Raw genomic sequence first — 20,542 nt, forward strand, 5'->3', positions numbered from 1 at the left:
ATGTCGTTTGCTTACATGATAAAATGTTAGCTTCCTATACCAAATGCAATGTGCTGAAATCTCTTAAGGTTTCAGTTTCAATAGCACACCTAACTTTTTTCCAGTCAATGTGATTATAGGATTTTTCCTTACCACTCATCCAGTAAAAAAAAAAAAGAAAAAAAGGAAAATAAAGAATATTTGATTAAAACTGTTCATTTGTTAGAAAGAAGTCAAGATGGTCGTATATGGCTGATCTCGTCTTGTTTTGTGATGGCTATATAAACAGCCATCTTAGCAATACATGGGGCCAGCCATGTATTGGCTGATCCCACACAAACACTTAGGCATGTGAATAACGTTTCTCATGTTCCTAGGGGTTTGCAGTTTTGGGACTTTAAATGATTAGTATAAAAACGGTGCACATTCAGGCCAAGGTTTTCAAAAGTGACTATTATTTGGCGGACCTTGGTTTTTGGGTGCCCACGTTTGGGACACATTGCAGTGGCTTGATTTTCAGAGGGTAGGTTCCCAGCACTTTCTGATAGCCATGTCCCTTGATGCATCTCAAGCTAGATACCCAAAAAGTACGGTGCCCTAAATCTCTATTCACTTGGTCTCAGGGGCTAACTTGCCCATTCAAATTGTTTTGTCCTTTCCATACACAAGCTTTGCATATAATAATACTAGGATAGTCATCCAGGTCAGCTTGGCCATTTTTAATCAACAGACTCCTCCATTGGGCAGCAGTCAGACTTTGTTTATGAAACGAAGCTTTATTAGTGACATATTTACTGCAGTGATTCAATGGGGCAGAACATAAAATTGCAAATTTAATACCTGTTTTTTATGGCTTTAAATAACTAATGTCATTTAGGTCTTCTCAGCCACTGGCTGTAGAGCTGCTCAAGTCATCCTACACGATGTCAAATTATGCTTGCCCTTTATTACAAGTGGGAGTATTGTGGCTCTGGAGAGAATTAGTACAAAACCATGGAACATATGCCACATGCCTGAGAAAAAATTAAACTACAAGGAATTCAAAGCATGTCCCACCCTGCTCTAATGCCTTCAAAACAAGTTGCTTTAAACTGCTGATGAAAAACATCTAAGTAAGGATTAAGACAACCTGGACATCTTACACAGGGTTATAGTTATAAATAGATTATTTAGGGTTATAGCATCACAATTGTGATTCTCTACTATGTTGTTGTCAGAACCATAACTTTGAATGTTCAGGGTTTTGTGTATTTAAAATCTTAACCATACCATTGTACTAATATAGCTTTCTTTGCATGTAATTAATACTAAACACTGAATACTGTCAAACCACAGATCTGCAGATCTCATACCAGTGCTTTCTTACCTTCACATAACTGCTCTGGCACGCTCCGTTACGATCAGGGATCTGGAAGTTATTGTCAAAGCTCATCTCCAAGTGCTTGCTCTCATGAGTCATGATTACCCACGTGCATCTGATGTTCGTGGGGAAATTTTGTGGCCAGTGGGGAGATCTGATTGTACCATTATCTGAATGAATGATTCCACCACATCCTAGAAAAATAGAAATAGATAGTAGAGCTGGTCAAAATGTTTCAGGTACTGATGCTCTCACAGCATTCACTTGGGCCTGAAGATGGTGAGCGGCTGCCCCCACATGTGCTTCCTGCTCCTGTGACTGCAGAAGCAAGAAAGAAGAGACCCATCATCCATTCACCCCCATTGCTATTCCTACTACCAGAGGAGAAGTACTACCTGCTGGTGGTGGCGGATAGGCTCAAGAGAGGGCTCTTCTTTCACTTCATTGTTCCTTTCTCCTCCCCACGTGTTCCCTCTTCTTCCTTATTCATCTCCTTCAGCTCTGTTCCATCTGTGAGTATCTGGTAAGTAAAACTGACCACTGCTCACACATGGAACACAGAAGTGAGAAGATCTAATGTACTGTAACAAGGAATTTCTACAAAGCCTCTGCAAGCCTCCTCCATCCCATCGTTCCTTTCACATTGTTACTGACAGCCATTCGAACCAGTCCTGGAGGTGAAACCTCATTCCATTACCAGACCCCTGCGCTTCTTACTGTACATAACTTAAACAGCGCAACTGTACATGTGAATCCTACTCAAATGGCATCTGTTCACCTGGGGCAAAATTCTGATTTCCCTTCCACCCCAGGCAGTCCCACTGACTTTAATAGGATTGCAGGAGGAGTTAAATCAGCACAGAATTTTGCCCAGCATGTTTAAAAATAAATGCTAAGTGATTCATTTATAAAGAAGAATAGTCAGCCATAGTTCTATGGAAGCTCACATTCCTAGACAGTAGAAGCTCAGCATTATGAATACCTTGGAAATGGAGGTCGTTCGTAAATCTGAAATGTTCATAACTTTGAACAAAACATTATGGTTGTTTGTTCAAAAGTTTACAATTGAACAGTAACTTAATACAGCTTTGAAACTTTACCGTGCAGAAGAAAAATGCTACTTTTAACCATCGCAATTTAAATGAAACAAGCACAGAAAGTTTCTTACCTTGTGAAATCTTTTTTTTAAACGCTCCCTCAATTTTTTTTAGTAGTTTATGTTTAACTCAGTACTGTACTGTATTTGCTTTTTCTTTCTTTTCATCTCTGCTGCTGCTTGGTTGCATACTTCTGGTTCCAAATGAGGTGTGTGGCTGGCCGATCAGTTTGTAACTCTGGTGTTCATAACTCTGAGGTTCTACTGTATGTGGTTCATATAATTTGAAACGTATTTTTGCTTCCAATAATAATTTACTAAAGCAATGGGTTCAAAATAATTTCAGAAACTATGTACTAAAGAGAAGAGGAAGAGCAATCTAAAATTTTATAACATTCTACTTTTGTCTCCTTGAATAGATTAAAGTGCACTAACAAACTGTTTGTGTGCATTAGCAGAGTCCTCATGGACAGTGTTAGTGGTAGGCTAGTGCAGGATAAATTCAAACCCCAACTTGCTGTGACTTAAATGTTCATGTTGACAAGCCCTAATTCTCATTGAAAGTAAGTGGGATTTAGGGTCTTTTGTCAGTTAGGAGCTTTTGAAAATTTTACTCCATAGCTCTAGTTTGATCCTGATTTTATTCTGGTTCCATGATGGTAACTTTATTGTTTAATATTTAAACCACAAAACTGTGAAACGGATATTGTCACAGAAAGAAAATATCTTGCAATCTCTGGCCTTAAAAACTACTACAGTGCGTATAAGGAACAAGGTCGCTTTTCATACAGGATGCCAGCCTGAAACAATCTAGTGCTTGCCATCAGAAACTAGGATATGAATTCAAATTTGATTTCAGTTTGTAAGGTTAAAGACTAATGTTTTAACACTTGGCCATTTCAGTGCAGGCTCATCTCAGTTAGGTGGCAACATTTTACACACTATTTTTTTGTTCTATAGCAAAATTTTATTTAAAGAGGTTGAGATAGTAAATGTTTTGTACCTCTGGATAAAGAATGCTATGTAAGTGCTAAGTATTATTATATGTATCAAAATGAGACAGTGATTATTTTCCTCTTACCTAAAGATTCTGCGGTCCATGTTGCATAAAACCCACCTCCTTGCACTGAATGGTCTGAGTTAAAGATCACGACTAGTTTGTTGGAACCTGACTGAATGGTCCCAGGAGATGTAGTTCCGCAATACTGTCCGATTATAGGAGAACCTGGAGAGCCTCCATTCAGAATAGTGACAGAGTCCCAGCGACAGTTTTTGTGCTTTTCAACATCAAAGGCTGTAAAAGTAAGCTATAAACATACAAAAATGACATAAGAACGGCCATACTAGGTCATACCAATGGTCCATCTAGCCCAGAATCCTGTCTTCTGATAGTGGCCGGTGCTAGATGCTTCAGAGGGAATGAACAGAAAATAAACATGCAGAACCTGAAACCAGCCATTTACTTGCAGGATGCATCAGAACAGATCTACCAAGGTCCTCTAACAGTTCTAGCACAATGATTTGACAGACTGCTAACATGCTAATTGGTTTGACAACTTGACCCTGGTACTTTGTTGTTGGTGTTGAGCTGGAGTTTCTGTATCTCAATAGTAATGATCATATGAAATGAAAAAAGGAGGGGGAAGGAGAGGGGAAGGATAGCTCTAGAATTGAAGTCAAAGGGACTTAGAAATGAGCTTAAAATTAAGCACATGCTTAAGTGTTTTCCTGAAAAACGATGGGCTTAAGCACATGCTGAATTGCTTTCTTGAATCAGGGCCTGAGACAATGAAATCTTAGTTTAGAATCAGCTATGGTACAAATATCAACTAAATACTTAAGAAAAAAATCCATGCTCCCTCCCTATTTTTGTCACAATAATAAACAAAAGTAGTGAAAATGACTTTATTTTCTTTTAAACATGAGATGCGCTGCTGCAAAACTACTGAAGGAGAACAGACAACTAAAAAACTGGATGTGTCAGACAGGAAGAATGTGGGCAGTGCTGACCCCAGGCTGGGGTACATGGGCTGATATGCACCTCGGTGGAATTTTCAGATCAAAGATTTCAAACAGCTGATCACAAAGGCTCACAGATTTGTTAGAGCTGTTCTTAATTATTGATCTTTATTAATGAGTACCTGGCCCTCTTCCAACACAAAATTATTGCCAGTCTCTAAGAGTGGGGATCTGTATGGAAGAGTTTAGCGAAAAGATTTGTAGTTATCCCTCTAGTCTAATTTCCCCAAAAATTCAGCCTGAGGCAAAGAGCAAGCATGGAAAAGCTAATTGCAAATGATTAGTAGTTGGAAAATGATAAGGAATTGAAAATGGTGGCTCATAATGGATAGTGTTGGGCAACCTTCACTACAGCTGTCACTACTAGCTCCATTTATAATAAAACTTTATTTTCACCTGATTAGGAATAGTACTAATTGAAATAAATGCATTGATTAAATACATATTTGTTGACCTCAAATGTCCTCATATCCCCTAAAACACTTGAAATACCTGTCTAGTGACAGATAGAGTGCAGCTTAGATGGACAGAGCCCCAGGTTAGTCTGTTGAGCCTGCAATTAGAAGACATGTCTTTTTACACGTAAACTGGGGAAGTTTGGTCTGTGAATCATTGATTGACAATAAATGCAGAAGGCTGGTTCACACAATTGTTTCTGGGCAGCACTTTAAGGCTCAAGGAGATATGAGCCCCCGAGTGATCCCTATATATCATTGGCTAGACCTATTACCCGAGGGGTCAGGAGAATTCTACTAGTGCAAGCACAGCACAGGGTTGCCCTGAGCTGATCCCCTCACAAGCCTTGGTGCCGGGGCATGAAGGTGAGGGCCATAGTGTAGAGTGCTACAGGGATTCCAGGCTGCTCCAAAACAGCCCATTGGCAGCCCTTGGGAAGCTGCTGGAAATTAGGGCAGAAGCTGCTGTAGTTTATGCCAGGGACCACTCTGGCCTCCAGAGCCGGCTACAATCCTAGGTATACAAAGGTGGCTTAAAGTCTGACTCTTCCTCAGACTTGTCTTCCTAAAGGCAGAAGCTTATCACTACACATCTAGTTAAATTCAGCTACTGTGTACCCATAAGCCACTAAAGTAGCTGTTTATTTTATGGGAGAAAGAGTGAGTGATGGGTGATGTACATCTGAGGACAAGAACCGCTAGAAGATTCATTTCCTCAACTTTTTAAAAAATAGATTATGATCTACAGAAGCAAGTTGTTTTATCTCTATTGCATATTTTGCCCCTTCCTAGGATGTTGTTGATAGTGACATTTTCATTCTTTAATATTTCCCATTTTTAGACTTAAACCATTTAAAAAACACTTTTCCTACAAATTCATGTAATACATTAAGTGCATTCACTCTTTTCTATAGCATGTGTTTATTGTTACTCACGGTAATAGTTTGACCTCGTGGAGCTTCCAACAACCAAGAGCAGTGATTAAAATTGTTGTAAGGATCTGGGTAGTTAGGGCTTGAGATAACCCCACTTTCAGCAGTCTGTATACCACCACAGGCTGCAATAAAAAAATTACAATTTTAGAATATTTGAGAAACTGCACACTCTTAAACAAACACCTGCAATATAGGTAATATTTCAAGCTGAAAAAACCTATTCCAATTGAACTGAGATGGGTGATGATGATCAACCTGGTTTAGAAAATTCAAGCTTTAAAAATATTTTGGCTGTGTACTAGGTAAGAAACTTTAGCGAGCTTGAAACTTCACATTGATACCTAATAAAGCCCTATAAAAGCTTTGGAAATTGATACTTAAAACCACAACTTCCACTTTATTGGCACTTTTAACATAGCATCACTGATGTGTCCAGATAAATGTCCGCTGTCAAATTCAGCACTGACACGAAGAGTAATGTGCATTGGTCAGTAAATGGGTATAAATGGCAAAGAAGTGTAGCTTGAATGGATTTGGCATTAAGTAGATTTGCAAAAAGAGTACAAAGATATAAACAACAATGAGCCCACTAGGTTTGCTGATCACTGGGTTGGTCTGTTTGATGAATCTCCAGCTTTGCTGGCGTTATCAGTTACATCTCTATTTGCAAGAACCTCCATCTGTTCTGAGTGTCTTCCTGCCCCTCACTAGCACTGCAAAACACTCAAAACACAGCTCAAGGAATAGAGATAAAACAGAGAACAGTGGGTGGGTGAAAGCTCAGCTGATAATGTGTTTGGCTTAAACAGAAACTCAAGGAGCACACTGCTGTGGCCTGCTCAAGGGCAGATCTCATAGCTTGTATTCCAATATGATCAGCATGACTATTAGCATTTACTAGACTTGCCACAGTCAGGGAAAATAGCTTGTCAGAGAACTTACCTGCAAACGTATAACTGGCATAGAATCCTCTGTCTTCCACACGCTCATCACTTCTAAAGTGCACCCAGATCTGAGAAGCTGCTATTATTAGTGGCACTGAAGGTGCTGCCTGGCCACAGAGTCTGGATATCAGCTCTCCATCAGCATCCCCTGAGTAAAAATACATGCCACTTTGCCAATTTTGCAGCTAAAGCAATCAATGCTAAAATACCTGTAGTACATTAAATTAGTTTGTGTGAAACAAATGGGAGAGAAGTGGGGAGGAACAGCATAAAGTTGTTTTTTTGTTTTTGTTTGTATTTTAACACACACAAAACAATATGGTATACATTAAAAGGAAGACTAATTATTCTACATGTATAACTTTTTGCAGAGCGTTAGAGTTTAATATTGGCATTTGGATCACTAGATCCAGTCCACAATTATAGAAGCTGTATTATTTATCCTTCTGAATTGAATTGAATTGAATTGAATGTGCAGATACTATGGCTAGCTCTATGTTAGTCATGCTAGTCTTTCCCCCGCTCTCTTGATGCCTACATCTGGTCTGACCAATGGGACGTGAGAGTGTTCACTCACAGACTGGTCCATAGCATTGCAAAGTCATGTGGCTGAAGGATGGGAAAGAATGGATGAGCTAACCTGTAAGCCAGGTCTGAGTGTCTCAGTGACACTCTCCCTGCTCAGCAGCTGAAAGGGGGGCACTTTATTTGCATGGGCTTTGTATCTGCATGACTACAATTAAGTATTTAGCATAACTTACCTAGGTGCTGAGCATAATGGGAAATGGTTAGCAGGGCTGGTTTTGGCAATGTCCCTGCTTTCAAGAAACAAAAGACTCCAAGATGAGTCATTGATTCTATCTTTTAACAATGGGGAGAGAGAATCACTCCATGCCAGGGGCAGCCCTTTACCGGGTCCAGTGTGCTCCCAACAGGAGACTGCTCCACCTCTCCCCCATTTCCAGGCTGAAACATCTGTCTGCCACCCTTGTGGAGCTCTGTTTAGTTTAGGGTGCAGATTCTATCATAACAGACTAAGCACAGTTTTGCTGACATCTGTTCATACAATTGAAGGACAACATTTCATTACCCCAGTAGTTAACACAAAAGTGGTTTGTAGCCCAAAACCAGCCCTGCTAACCATTTCCCATTATGCTCAGCACCTAGGTAAGTTATGCTAAATACTTAATTGTAGTCATGCAGATACAAAGCCCATGCAAATAAAGTGCCCCCCTTTCAGCTGCTGAGCAGGGAGAGTGTCACTGAGACACTCAGACCTGGCTTACAAACTTAATTACACGTATATTCTAATTACACTTATATCCCTTGGTTCTTCCATTCATGGAATGCTTGTTAAATTCAGTGGGAATTTTCAGTTTGGATAAGATCTATCTAGTTTCAGAAATATATGGGTGTCCCTCATTCATAAACAGTCACTCTTAGATCAACACAGGGAACCCCCTTCCCAAAGATCTGAGCATGCAGCTCTGCATGTATCTGCAGCATTCCTCTCCAAAACAGTGTAAAATTAAGCAACATTTGCTCTGTTAGTTGAAGACTTCTCTACAGACCAAAGAATGTCATTGGTAGAAGTATTTGTTGTAACTTTTAATCATCTGCATATGTTTCTACAAGCTTCTATTTCATGTTTGCTGGCTTGATTAGTATTTTATTTTTAGTGTTGTATAGATAAATACTCTTAATTAGAGAGAGAGAGAGAGAAGAGTGAGGCACTTTATAATGGTGTTTGTCAAAATGTCAGAGCACTATCTTCCTAAATCTGCTTCTCTATCAATACTGGCCTACAGATTTATGGTTTCATTAATAAGCAATTCATGGACTGCAAAAGGAGAAGCAGCAGGGTCCAGCAGAGATGGCACTGGAGTAGAAATTGAAACATCTGGGTTCTATTCCAGGCCATGCCATTGGTACTTGGTGTGACTTTGAACAAGCCACTCAACCTCTCTATGTAATACAGGGATAATGATACTTAGCTAACTTTGTAAAGTGCCTTGAGATCTGTGGATGAAAACTGATATATATTAAACTTACATTTAATGTAAATTACACAGAAAAACTGTGCAACCTGTCTTTTCCAGTATTATACACTAATTATATATATATTAATCTGCATAGCTTTCTCGGCACAGAATGGGACGCTAGCCATCTATTTGACTGAACGTGATTCAAACTGAAAAAAGGTGGAGATTGAATAATAAAGTCCAGGATCTGCCACTGAAAAACAAAGAATGCACATTCAAAAAGTAGGGTGTGAAATTAGACTAGTTTAACATTTGCAAAATACTGACATGCAGTTGATCATTTACAACAATATTAAACTTCATCCCATGAAGTTTGAAATTAAATTAAATATTTGTTTTACTTTTTGGGAGTAAACACATTTTCCTGGGAGTATCAAGTAAACATAAGCTTACTTTTCTACCTTTTTTAAAAAAACAAACAAACAAAAACAAATGTACTATGGACAATTCCACACTCTCCTTTTGAGTCAGTGTCTCCGATCCCTCTGCTACCGAACAGGAGCTTTTCTCAAATTCATGCCTGCTTTTGTGATACTGTTCAAGGAAAATCTGCTAGTGTTCAGTGACCTTCTGCCCCATTAGGATCTCACTGCTCACTAAATGTTAACCGTCAGCATATGCAGCAAAATTACAACAGCCTGTCTTCATCATGAGTCTTGTGTAAACTGAAAATCCATTAGTCTGGTCAAAGTGAACAATTCTCAATAACGCAAGACTAAGTTTGTTTCTTTTTCTTCCCATGGGCAGTAGAATCTCTCTATTTAAACACTTTGGTATCACAGCCTGAGGGCATGAAGAGTAAGAAGAGGTGGGAGAATAGAGATTTACTTTAGTATTTCTCTTTCTTTACTTTCTATTCAATAGTCTATGTCTCAGACCAGAATTTCATTTCTAGGATTAAGGAGAAAGGACAATTTACACCTATGCATCCTGGTGCTGTTACTCAAAACAATGAAGATGTAACATATATCTACTTTCAATTCCCCCACCTCTTAAAAATATTTTTCTTGTAAATCAGAGTCCTTCTCTCTGAGGGTCACTGATATGGCCTGTGAAGGCGGAAGACATCTGGTGCTTTCATACTGCAGCTAACTTTATTTGATCCATTATTAAGTTTAAAAGAAAGAGGCATGGACAGTAACTTGCAATGTAAGATACTAAAGGCATGCAGAGAGGAACTTCCAAATACACAGTGTGTTAATGTATTAAGCAATTGCATATCAAGCTGCATTCCTCCAGTTTTATAATGGTTTAACTCCATTGATGTTGGTAGAGTTACATGAACATAACTGAGATAGGCCAGTGTTGAAGCAAGTCCTATGCTTTCAAAGGAAGGCATATGTTCTAGTTGTTTGTTCCTGCAGATAACTTATAAAATACTTTCAAACATACACAGATATAGTGCCTTAATCCGACAATATCTCTGCCTTTATAGTATTCAGATGATATTTTGTCATATAATGCTATATCAAACAACTTTTAAATTTTGGAGAATTGTCATACAGTGCACTTAACATCACGCAGTTGCCACTAAAGCAACTGATGTATTAATAGGTTTAATTCATTCTTCTGTTCCAATTGACAATACGTACCTACTCGTAATTCTAGGTAATCAAACTGACAGTCTTGGTGATGTTCCAAGTGGAAATCCACATAGGAGATGTAAGTAGATGAATTGTAGTGGTATGGATTCTTGATGGTCCACTCACAGTTCAAGTTGTTTGTGTAATTACTGACACCGTCATAACCCGGAGAAGTGAAATTCCCTCCATCAGCTTCCATGAGGGTCCCACCACAAACTGCAGAACCAAGACACTGCTTGTATGAAAATAATAATAATTTTGATGCACCAGGACAAATCTTGCTTTCGTTTACTTCCGCACATTGATACCAACAGTGGTGTTACTGAGAACAGAATTAGGTCCAGCTTCATTTCCTTCTTTATGAAAACACTACTACTCTGCAACAAGAGAGAGTCTGCCCAACATGCTGGGTGCTCTTGACAACCATTTAAAAACATGTGTAAAAAAACAGATCCAGCAGTTACCCAAAGATCAAATCAAATATCTGAGCAACAAAATAAATAAAACAAAAATTAATTAACCTCCTGACACAATCCCTACCACTACCCAGCCTTACCTATCACCCAACTCCTTATGGACGAGAAAGAGAAGATGGACCTTACAGCATATCCTGAAGATTAACTCATTCATGCTGTTGTGGAAGCATGTTTCAAAGGCCTGAGGACCTAACAGACAATGCTCTGCCAGCTGCCCCATCTCTTGGGTGCAAGAGTGGGTGGAATGTTAACTCCATTCTCCCCTCCATATATTAGCCAATGAAGCTAGCTGGGCTCACAGCAGAAAGTTAGCTGCACCCTTGCAAGAGGTGCACTAAATTACCATACCTCCTGTGCAACAGGGAAGCACATGAGGCATTCTGACTCTGTGTCACAATACCTCCGGGAGAGGAGCAGCTGCAAAAATCACAATTTAGCCCATCCTCAGAAGCAAGAGATGTGCATGTGGTTCTCATTGCAAAACACTGCATACACCATAGTTAAAGCTGCCCTTTCCATGTTAAGCTTGATTTACACGTGTGCGCACTTACCCACAACCCCAAAAATCCAAATCAAAAGTCCTTTCTACTCATGAAAGATGTGTGATTGCTAAATTTGAGGCAATTCAGCTCAGCCATTTTCAAGATATGGGACTCACACACACACAAAAAAGGGGTATTCATTACAGTTGTCATATTTGTCCAATGCTTTTTGCCATACACTAGTTAACAAAATGACTTGCCAAAGCCACTTCATATGAGGTTAATTTAAAAATCTGCATTACCTGCATCTTCACTAGAAGAATAGGAAACACTGAAGCCTCTAGCTGAAACAGAGATATCAGTGACCAAAATTACTTTCATTGTATTTCCTGAGGATTTCACTTGAGTGCCTGGATTTACATCACCACAGAATTTGGCTAGTCTGGGAGAATTCTGTCTGAGGCCATTGTAAACCTGTTGGTTAAAAATGCATTCTTAGAAGCTCAAACAAAACATCTTCTTCAGAGTTTAAAAGTGCTTCACGTGTTTAGCACAAGACTCACTGAAATCCTTCCATAAAGATTTGGTCCAAAACCTAGTGAAGTCTATGGAACAAACTTGCATTGACTGTAGTGGGTCAGTGAATGTGAACATGAGGGTGATGGAATATGAGGGTGATGGAATTTTTTGTTTTCTCTCAAAAATTTCTATGAATGTTTTTGATGCTTTGTCAAAAAGCAAAAATCCAAGATTTTTTTTAAACAAAACACTGGAAATTTTCAATGAAAAGGGATTTTTTTGGTGAAAAATATCAGTTTTGTCAAAAAGCCAATTCAAAATTATTTATAAGGAAAACTTGTGATCAACTCTAACATTTAGTTTCTGATGATACAGCTGTTTTTTGGGGTTTTTTGGGGTTTTTTTTTTTGTATGGCTTCTTTCATGTAAAGTGCATCCCAAGATACTGGGTGTGAAATAATACAGCTGAGGAGTTAATCTCCCTCTCCTTCTACTGTAATTTCAGGTACGGGAGAGGGAGAAAACACCTTTTCAAGTGAGATTTGGAATGAAATGGAGAATTATTGACAGACGGGGATGCACAAAGGCTATTATTTCAAAGTTCATTACTTCATTAGCTGATAGAGGGACAACTTGTCTAAAGCAGGGGAGTAAGATGGTGGAGAATAGCCACATGATGGGGAAGAGAGCTGCTACCGGCCCTATCACACAAGTGGGCAGGGAACGGGTGAACAGTCTTGGCTTTGTCCCTCCTCAACACACTGGATAGCACATTCTTCACCAGCTTTAGGGAACTTTTCTGCAGGGACCATGTTTATCTGTATTGTGAAGTACAGGTGGATTTGTGGGTGCTGTAAAACTATAAATAAAAATCAGATTCTGTTTCAGGCTTAAATACGTTAGTGTGGTTTCTGAATTTACTCAGCATTTCATCACATTTTGTTTAATCTAGTAAATAAGGCTCTGATCCTGCAAACACTTAAGTACATGAATAACTGCACACGAGTAGTTCCGTTGGCTTCCATGGGACTATTCACAAGCTTATAGTTACACATGACCTTAAGTACCTTTCTGAATCTGTACCTTAGAGAGTTAATTTCTTTCTTCCTCGGTTGCCACTCCCCTTTTTTGGGGGTGGGTTATAATGTGTCTTAGAAACATGTACAAATATAAACATAATTTCAACAGTACCACCCTGCTAATACCATGTAAGTAAATGAAAGCATTTGAATGCACTTTCCTGTATTCATTCATTACACTTACAGCCACGTAATCTAAGCTGCACCACCGGTAGGCTTCAGTTTTCATATCATTAACGGTTAGTGTGATCCGACGTCCTTCTGGGACTGTGATCCTCCATTCACACACTCGATTGTGTGGGTATAGGTTGGGATAGTTGGGAGAAGTAAATGTCCCAACTGGCGCATTAAGATCACCACCACACTCTGGAACATAACAAATGTTAGGAAAGCTCTTATAGAATATCAGTGTGTACAAAATACTTGCTGGAGGTAAAGGATTAAAGCAAAACTATGGTACTGATATAAGAAAAAGGGCTCTTGACTGCTTGAAATTGTGATTTGTATTGCTATAACCTTCCGTGTGTTGGTCCCAATGGCTAGAGAAACTTAATATTTCTTAAAAAACAACGAGAGTCCTGTAGCACTTTAAAGACTAACAAATTTAATTTCTGCAGGCATAAGCTTTCATGGGCTGCAACCCACTTCATCAGATGCAAGAAACAGAAATCAGATAGGGGGTATATATATACATCCAAGGGTAAGGAACAACAATGGGAGGGTAGGTGTTAGCAAAGTCCATTCAGTTGGAGTAGATGAGGCCTATTCACAACCATTGATTAGAAGGCGAGAATGTGTGAACAGTGACAATTACTTCTTGTAATGAGAGAACCATTCCAAATCCCTATTCGGACCCAGTTTGATTGTGTCAAGTTTCCATTTGAGTTCCAGCTCTGCAGTTTCTTGCTGAAGTCTGATTTTGAAGTTTTTTTGTAGAAGTATGGCAACTTTCAAGTCAGCTACAGAGTGTCCTGGGAGATTGACGTGTTCGCCGACTGGTTTATGGATGTTACCATTTTTTATGTCTGATTTGTGTCCATTTATTCTTTTGCGTAGTGAGAGTCTGGTTTGGCCAATGTACATGGCAGAGGGGCATTGCTGGCACATGACAATTCTGCGGTGACCTGGAATCCTACTTTCACCGTCTCCGACTCAAGGAATATTTCCACCACACCACTGAACAACACACTTAACCACATATATCTTCCTACCAACTCTACAAGAAGAAGAATTCTGCGTGGACTCCTCCTGACGGTCGAAACAACAGACTAGACTTTTACATAGACTGTTTCCGCCAACGTGCACAAGCTGAGATTGTAGACAAGCAACATGGTTTGCCCCATAACCTCAGCCATACAGAATGCAACGCCATCCACAGCCTCAATAACAACTCTGACATTATAATCAAAGAGGCAGACAAAGGAGGTGCTGTAGTCATCATGAATAGGTCGGATTACGAACAGGAGGCTGCCAGACAACTCTCCAACACCACATTCTACAAGCCACTACCGTCTGATCCAATTGTGGAATACCAAAAGAAACTACAACATCTACTTAAGAAACTTCCTAAAGAAACACAGGAACAAATCTGCACAGACACACCCCCTGAACCCTGACCAGGGTTATTCTATCTGCTACCCAAGATCCATAAACCTGGGAATCCTGGACTCCCCATCATCTCAGGCATTGGCACTCTCACGGCAGGACTGTCAGGCTATGTGGACTCTCTCCTCAGGCACTACATCACCAGCACTCCTAGCTATCTTCGTGATACCACTGACTTCCTGAGAAAACTACAATCCATCGGTGATCTCCCAGAAAACACCATCCTAGCCACTATGGATGTAGAAGCTCTCTACACCAACATTCCACACAAAGGTGGACTACAAGCCATCAGGAACATTTTCCCTGATGTTGTTATGGAACACCTGGTAGCTGAACTTTGTGACTTTGTCCTGACCCACAACTACTTCAGATTTGGAGGCAATCTATACTTTCAAGTCAGTGGCACAGCTATGGGCACCCGCATGGCCCCACAGTATGCTAACATTTTTATGGCTGACCTAGAACACCACTTCCTCAAAACTCGTCCCCAAGCACCTCTTCTTTATCTATGCTACATTGATGCCATTTTCATCATCTGGACCCACGGGAAAGAGTCCCTCGAAGAATTCCACCGGGATTTCAATAATTTCCACCCCACCATCAACCTAAGCCTGGACCAGTCCACACAAGAAATCCATTTCCTGGACACTACAATAAAAATAAAGGATGGTCACATTAATATCACCCTATACTGAAAACCAACTGACCGCAATACATATCTTCATGCCTCCAGCTTCCACCCTGGACACATTACACGATCCATTGTCTACAGCCAAGCCTTAAGATACAACTGGATTTGCTCCAATCCCTCAGACAGAGACAAACACCTACAGGATCTCCATAAAACATTCTTAAAACTACAATACCCACCTGGAGAGGTGAAGAAACAAATTAACAGAGCCAGACGGGTACCCAGAAGTCACCTACTACAGGACAGACCCAACAAAGAAAACAACAGAACATCACTGGCCATCACCTACAGCCCCCAGCTAAAATCTCTCATCATTAAGGATCTGCATTGCGTTCTGCATGGCTGAGGTTATGGGGCAAGCGATGTTGTTTGTCTACAATCTTAGCTTGTGCACATTGGCGGAAACAGTCTATGTAAAAGTCTAGTCTGTTGTTTCGACCGTCAGGAGGAGTCCACGCAGAATTCTTCATCTTGTAGAGTTGGTAGGAAGATATATGTGGTTAAGTGTGTTGTTCAGTGGTGTGGTGGAAATATTCCTTGAGTCGGAGACGGTGAAAGTAGGATTCCAGGTCACCGCAGAATTGTCATGTGCCAGCAATGCCCCTCTGCTATGTACATTGGCCAAACCGGACTCTCACTACGCAAAAGAATAAATGGACACAAATCAGACATAAAAAATGGTAACATCCATAAACCAGTCGGCGAACACGTCAATCTCCCAGGACACTCAGTAGCTGACTTGAAAGTTGCCATACTTCTACAAAAAAACTTCAAAAACAGACTTCAGCAAGAAACTGCAGAGCTGGAACTCACATGCAAACTTGACACAATCAAACTGGGTCCGAATAGGGATTTGGAATGGTTCTCTCATTACAAGAAGTAATTGTCACTGTTCACACATTCTCGCCTTCTAATCAATGGTTGTGAATAGGCCTCATCTACTCCAACTGAATGGACTTTGCTAACACCTCCCCTCCCCATTGTTGTTCCTTACCCTTGGATGTATATATATACCCCCTATCTGATTTCTATTTCTTGCGTCTGACGAAGTGGGTTGCAGCCCATGAAAGCTTATGCCTGCAGAAATTAAATTTGTTAGTCTTTAAAGTGCTATGGGACTCTCGTTGTTTTTGCTGTATACAGACTAACATGGCTACTCCTCTGGAACTTAATATTTCTGGTAGATCCACTCAAATGAGCCACTAAATATTTGTTAAAATATGAATGATAATTGACCATAGTAACTAATGTCAATCCAAGAATTAATATTTGTTTCCCTTAAATGCTCATGCCAGATGATTGCCTTCCTGAACCCTCTCTCATTGCCTATAGTGTCAAGAGATCTGATTAGCTCACTGTGACAGGATAAAGCAGCAGTCTGGAAAGGGATCGCAGGATGGGGCAAGGTGCATGCAGAACAGGAAGCTAGGTCCAGATCATAAGGGAAGGGTGTGAGTGTTCTCTTGCCCCCTGGCTGTCTGAGGAAAAGCCTCTGAGGACTGTGAGCAGCATTTTTCAGTTGAATTGTTTTATTTTGTAGTGTTTACATCCTTTTTATAAACAATAAATTGGGTCCTGAGAAAAGAGCCTTACAAATGACTTGGGTAGGAAATTTGTTTTTTTCCCTTGCTGATGAAACAGCCCACCAGCCTCCATGCCCCCTTTTCTTTTATGGAGAGGTGTAGTTTAATATGAACAGTTTTTTGATGATACAACTGTATTTTATATGTTTTCTGCCATACGACTACATCCCTTAACCCTGGGAGTTAAACAATATAACAGCAGGGTTAGTTTCCCACTCTTTCAACTTTTACTTCAGAAGCACAGGCCAGGGAGAAAGGATGTTGTCAGCTGAGATGTGCCATGGGAAGAAGAGGAATGTAAAAGGGTGCAGGGAGCCTGTTTCAGATGACATGTTGCAGAGGAGGCTCTCTCTCAAATGGTGGCCAGACTGTGAAGGGACAGACAGGAAGCTGGTGCTAGGGAAGATGAAGAAGCAATGGGAGAGAAAAAGACAAAGATCATTTCCATAAGAGGCAGCCGAACCCAGTTTCCTGAGCATTGGTGTTGAAGCCAGTAACTTTTGAATACTCATCCTAGATTTGTCACTCTTGGGAAAGTCACTTAAACTCTCTGGAGCAGATTTTCTTGTCTGCTAAATCCATTCGGTGCTATCTAAGTGGAGCAAAGTGGCATTAAACTGTCTGGAGATAGCTGGTGGAGAATCTCCCCTGCGCAGGCGAACTCTCTGCCAGTGAACAGCTGGCAAAAGCAGCTCTAAGCATACAAAACCATGAGCCAAGCCCCCAAAACTCAGGCGATTAACTTAAAAATGATGACATTTATGAAAACGGTGCTCTTTTTATCCGTATTTTGGATTTTGAACCTGCAAGCATGAGATTTTCACTTCAAGCATGGGGGCTAGAAAGTTTCATTTTTTAAGAAACTCACTTAATTATGTAAGAACTGGAACTGGCTCTTTATGATCAACGTGAAATATTGTGAGACTCATGATACAATCATGAGAATTAGCAACACTGCCCCCATTCCCAGTGTAAGGGGAAGGGCATGTCAGGGGCATTACTGGGGTGGGAAGCGGGCAGGAAGAGATATGGAATGGAGTTGTACTGGTGGAGTTGCACGGCCTACCATGGTCGAAGATAGCACAGGCTGTCTGTTGCTCTAACTTTCACCTGGGCAGAGCAGCCAAGGATCAGAGAGCTACAACTATACCTGAGTCAGATTTAAAGGGCAAATATACATGGCTGTAAGAATAAATTATTTGAAAAAAAAACAAACCAAAACAATTGTACTCTGACAACATTGGAAAACGTAGATAGCTGTGTATGCTGCCTTGCTTATGGTAAATTGCAACTTTACAAATCTAACCTTCAATACTAGCATCAAAGCGCAGTCTGAATCCTGGGGCGTTGATAGATCCATCAGTGATGAACTTGACATAAGCAAAACTGTCAGAGGTGTCCACTGAATCAGGGATAGTGGTACCACAGTATCTGCCCAATAAATTCCCTAGGCAAATCAAAGACAGATAGATGAGTTTTATAGCAAAATGATCAGGATGATTTTTATTCAAATTTCTATTAAAGTAGCACCATTGAGTTTAGACCATTAGGTAGGCTTAAAGAAATAAAACAATCTTGGGAAACAACTGGAAGGATTTTTATTTGCTTTGCTTTACTTCAATAACTAAGATACATTAGAAATAAGCCAGGCACATGTAGTTTATTCAATAGCAAATGTTTTTAGTAATCTCCTTTGAGGCTTGCTGCTGGTATGAGGGCGGGGAGGAGAATCACTGAAACAGTGTACTAACCGGAAGCATTGAACTCGCGGATCTCCACAAAATCATTTGCACACTCAGGGGAGTCCTGAACATCCAGTCCTTCTAGGCTAATGGTGAGGTAATGGCCTGTAGGTCCATGGAGAAACCATTCACACAACAAATTGTCTTGATAGTGAAGCTCAGGAAATCCTATGCTTTCGATGACACCATTTTGTCCTGTCACTGTTCCACCACATGGAACTGGAAAGAGAACAACATTCCTAGTGATCCTTTGTCCACAGAATAGCATCTCATGGAATTGAGCTACCTCCACAAGACTTTTTAATGACACATTGCCAAGTAGTTTGTGCACAATTATAGTGGGGATTGTCCCCAGATTCTAACTATCCTACTCTATCCTCGTAATTCCACCAGTTCTGGTTTGTTTTCCTTCCACAAATACTTACACCTACTGAGGATGTTGTTCATTTTCTCTTTTTCTTACCTCGCACTGATCTAATCTCAACCAGAGATAAACTCAAGTTACAGATCTGGGCTTGAGTCTCATTTACATTGAAGTTCCTTTCCACTCTGGCAATGTAAATGAAAATCAGGTATTTTGGATCCAGATTTCAAACATCTCAAAGCCTGCGGGCATTTGCATCTTGGATTTTGTGTTGGACCACTATAAAGATAACTGTTATTTGCTAAAATTGGATCCAGATTTTTAAGGTTTGGGTGATCATTTGGATTTGGAGCATGAGTCAGATTCCTCTCTAGATTTAACTGGGTAGTAATAAACATAGTCTATTTGTTGGTTTTGTCTTATTTGTCTCAGGGCAGATATACTTTAGAAGCTCTACATCGGCAGAGTTGCACCGATGCAGCTTCACTGCTATTGCGCACCTGGTGAAGATGCTCTATGCCAGGGGGAAAGTACTCTCCTATTGGCATAATTACTTCACCTCTCTGAGAGGCAGAAGCTATATTGGCAGGAGAGCGTCTCCCTCTGACGTAGCAACAGTGTGGACAGTGCTTAGGTCACTGTAACTTGCATTGCTCAGTGGACTGTCTTTTTCACAGCCTTGAGCGACGAAAGTTAGATTGACTTAAGTGGTAGTGTAGGCCTGCCTTCAGTGTAAAAGCAGAATTATGTGTTTCCCGTTTGTTTCCTACTGCTTTTGATTCTCATTTCCATGCCTTTCTCTGTGCTGCTGTTATGTACGGCATGATTTCCCATTTCACAAAGCCATCACCCTCTTTTCTCCCATGTCTCTCCTGAAATTTCACTTCTTCTGTGAGAACCAGAAAATGTAAGTTCATAATAACATTAATGCTAAGAACAAATAATAAATTATTCCCAGTGGAACCTATTGGATTTCCCAGTGCATCCTGTATGTCTGCCAGTTACATTATAGACTTTTTGAGGCAATGGCTGTATTTCTCTTTGTGTCCTGTACACTGGTCATAATATTGTTGGCTCTAAACAAATGACTTATTCCAATATGATTAACAGGTAGTTGAGATGTTGGGACTCTTTTTGACCAGATATAAATTCTATCTTAATAGATGCTGGCAATATTTTCATAGAGTGGGCCCAAACTCCACTCCCCAAAAGTTATATATTTGTATGTTTTATTTGTTTTTTATATTTGAGATGAAAACATAATCAATAAAATCTTGCTTAAAACAAATTCCAGTTCTTTGCTACCAAGAAATATGAAGAAGAAACAGTCCCAAAGTCCTAGTTTTGAATACTCCCAAAAGAGAACAATACAGTAAGCAAACACTTTTCTCTGAAGGTTAGTGACATCATTGAAAACTGACATCGTTTTATGTTACTGTTGAATCTGACCTACGGGCTTTGTTTTACTCTTAACTCTTTGTTGCTTGTTACTAACTCTGCCTTAGCAGCTAGAAAATAAAAATGGTTTCTTAACAAATCATTTCATTTTCTGGCTGGCAAATATTGATTTCTCACCCCATCCCCTTTC

At 40.0% G+C, this 20,542-nt stretch overlaps 1 protein-coding gene across 4 annotated transcripts in view; it reads right to left on the bottom strand.

The window, feature by feature from the left end:
• CUBN (cubilin) overlaps nucleotides 1-20,542 on the bottom strand; it is a 196,380-nt gene that overhangs the window by 40,058 nt on the left and 135,780 nt on the right. For all 4 annotated transcript variants that reach the window (XM_067562300.1, XM_067562301.1, XM_067562299.1 and 1 more), the window contains 9 exons: nucleotides 18,600-18,809; nucleotides 18,155-18,295; nucleotides 13,154-13,335; nucleotides 11,674-11,845; nucleotides 10,423-10,629; nucleotides 6,787-6,936; nucleotides 5,845-5,966; nucleotides 3,517-3,742; nucleotides 1,346-1,533 (listed from right to left, as the gene is read on the bottom strand). In XM_067562300.1, coding sequence (XP_067418401.1) covers nucleotides 1,346-1,533; nucleotides 3,517-3,742; nucleotides 5,845-5,966; nucleotides 6,787-6,936; nucleotides 10,423-10,629; nucleotides 11,674-11,845; nucleotides 13,154-13,335; nucleotides 18,155-18,295; nucleotides 18,600-18,809 — 1,598 coding nt within the window. The remainder of the gene's footprint in view (nucleotides 1-1,345; nucleotides 1,534-3,516; nucleotides 3,743-5,844; nucleotides 5,967-6,786; nucleotides 6,937-10,422; nucleotides 10,630-11,673; nucleotides 11,846-13,153; nucleotides 13,336-18,154; nucleotides 18,296-18,599; nucleotides 18,810-20,542) is intronic.

The sequence above is a fragment of the Emydura macquarii genome, unplaced genomic scaffold (assembly GCF_026122565.2).
Source record: "Emydura macquarii macquarii isolate MOO-44397 ecotype Brisbane River unplaced genomic scaffold, CSIRO-AGI_Emac_v2 contig_2422, whole genome shotgun sequence".
NCBI lineage: Eukaryota > Metazoa > Chordata > Testudines > Chelidae > Emydura > Emydura macquarii.